Here is a 474-nt window from a genome sequence, read left to right as displayed (position 1 = left end):
TACTTACTAAAAAAAGAAAAACAATGTGAAAACGGGCAGTCGAAATTCTACCCACGATAAAAAAGATCGACAAAACTCTACGGGGAACATCCACCTTTCAATACACCAGAAGGTTATTCACAAATTACCTAATGATGAGACGGCCCTCGATCTTCGTACATCCCATGAGCTGTTGGGCCTTGGCTATGGTGTTCACTAAAAGTTCTGAACACTTTTTGGCACAGTTCTCTCCAGGCGCTGCAAGAAAAGATAAATAATACATATATTTTGCATTTCCGTTATCAGATTTATTTTGTGTTTTAAAATTGCACCATCATATTTAGTTCTTGGATTTTATTTCCTGTCTCGAAACACCCTAAATTTTCATTAAATTTTCATCTTATTTCAGACTTTTAGGATAGTTCACTACTTATCATACCCTCGTCAATCTTTTCCTTAACTTCCTTAACTAAGTAAATAACTAGAGAAATAGAT

The 474-nt window shown here is 34.8% G+C and overlaps 1 protein-coding gene across 1 annotated transcript in view; it reads right to left on the bottom strand.

Moving 5' to 3' along the window:
* Nucleotides 1-474, bottom strand: part of LOC119586923 (insulin receptor-related protein-like) — a gene marked incomplete in the record, with an annotated part of 99,749 nt that overhangs the window by 32,159 nt on the left and 67,116 nt on the right. Inside the window, 1 exon segment of the mRNA XM_037935652.1 lies at nucleotides 129-237. Within this exon segment, the coding sequence (XP_037791580.1) occupies nucleotides 129-237 (109 nt within the window).

The sequence above is a fragment of the Penaeus monodon genome, chromosome 22, assembly GCF_015228065.2.
Source record: "Penaeus monodon isolate SGIC_2016 chromosome 22, NSTDA_Pmon_1, whole genome shotgun sequence".
NCBI lineage: Eukaryota > Metazoa > Arthropoda > Malacostraca > Decapoda > Penaeidae > Penaeus > Penaeus monodon.
This window is presented reverse-complemented; position numbering and strand designations above follow the sequence as displayed.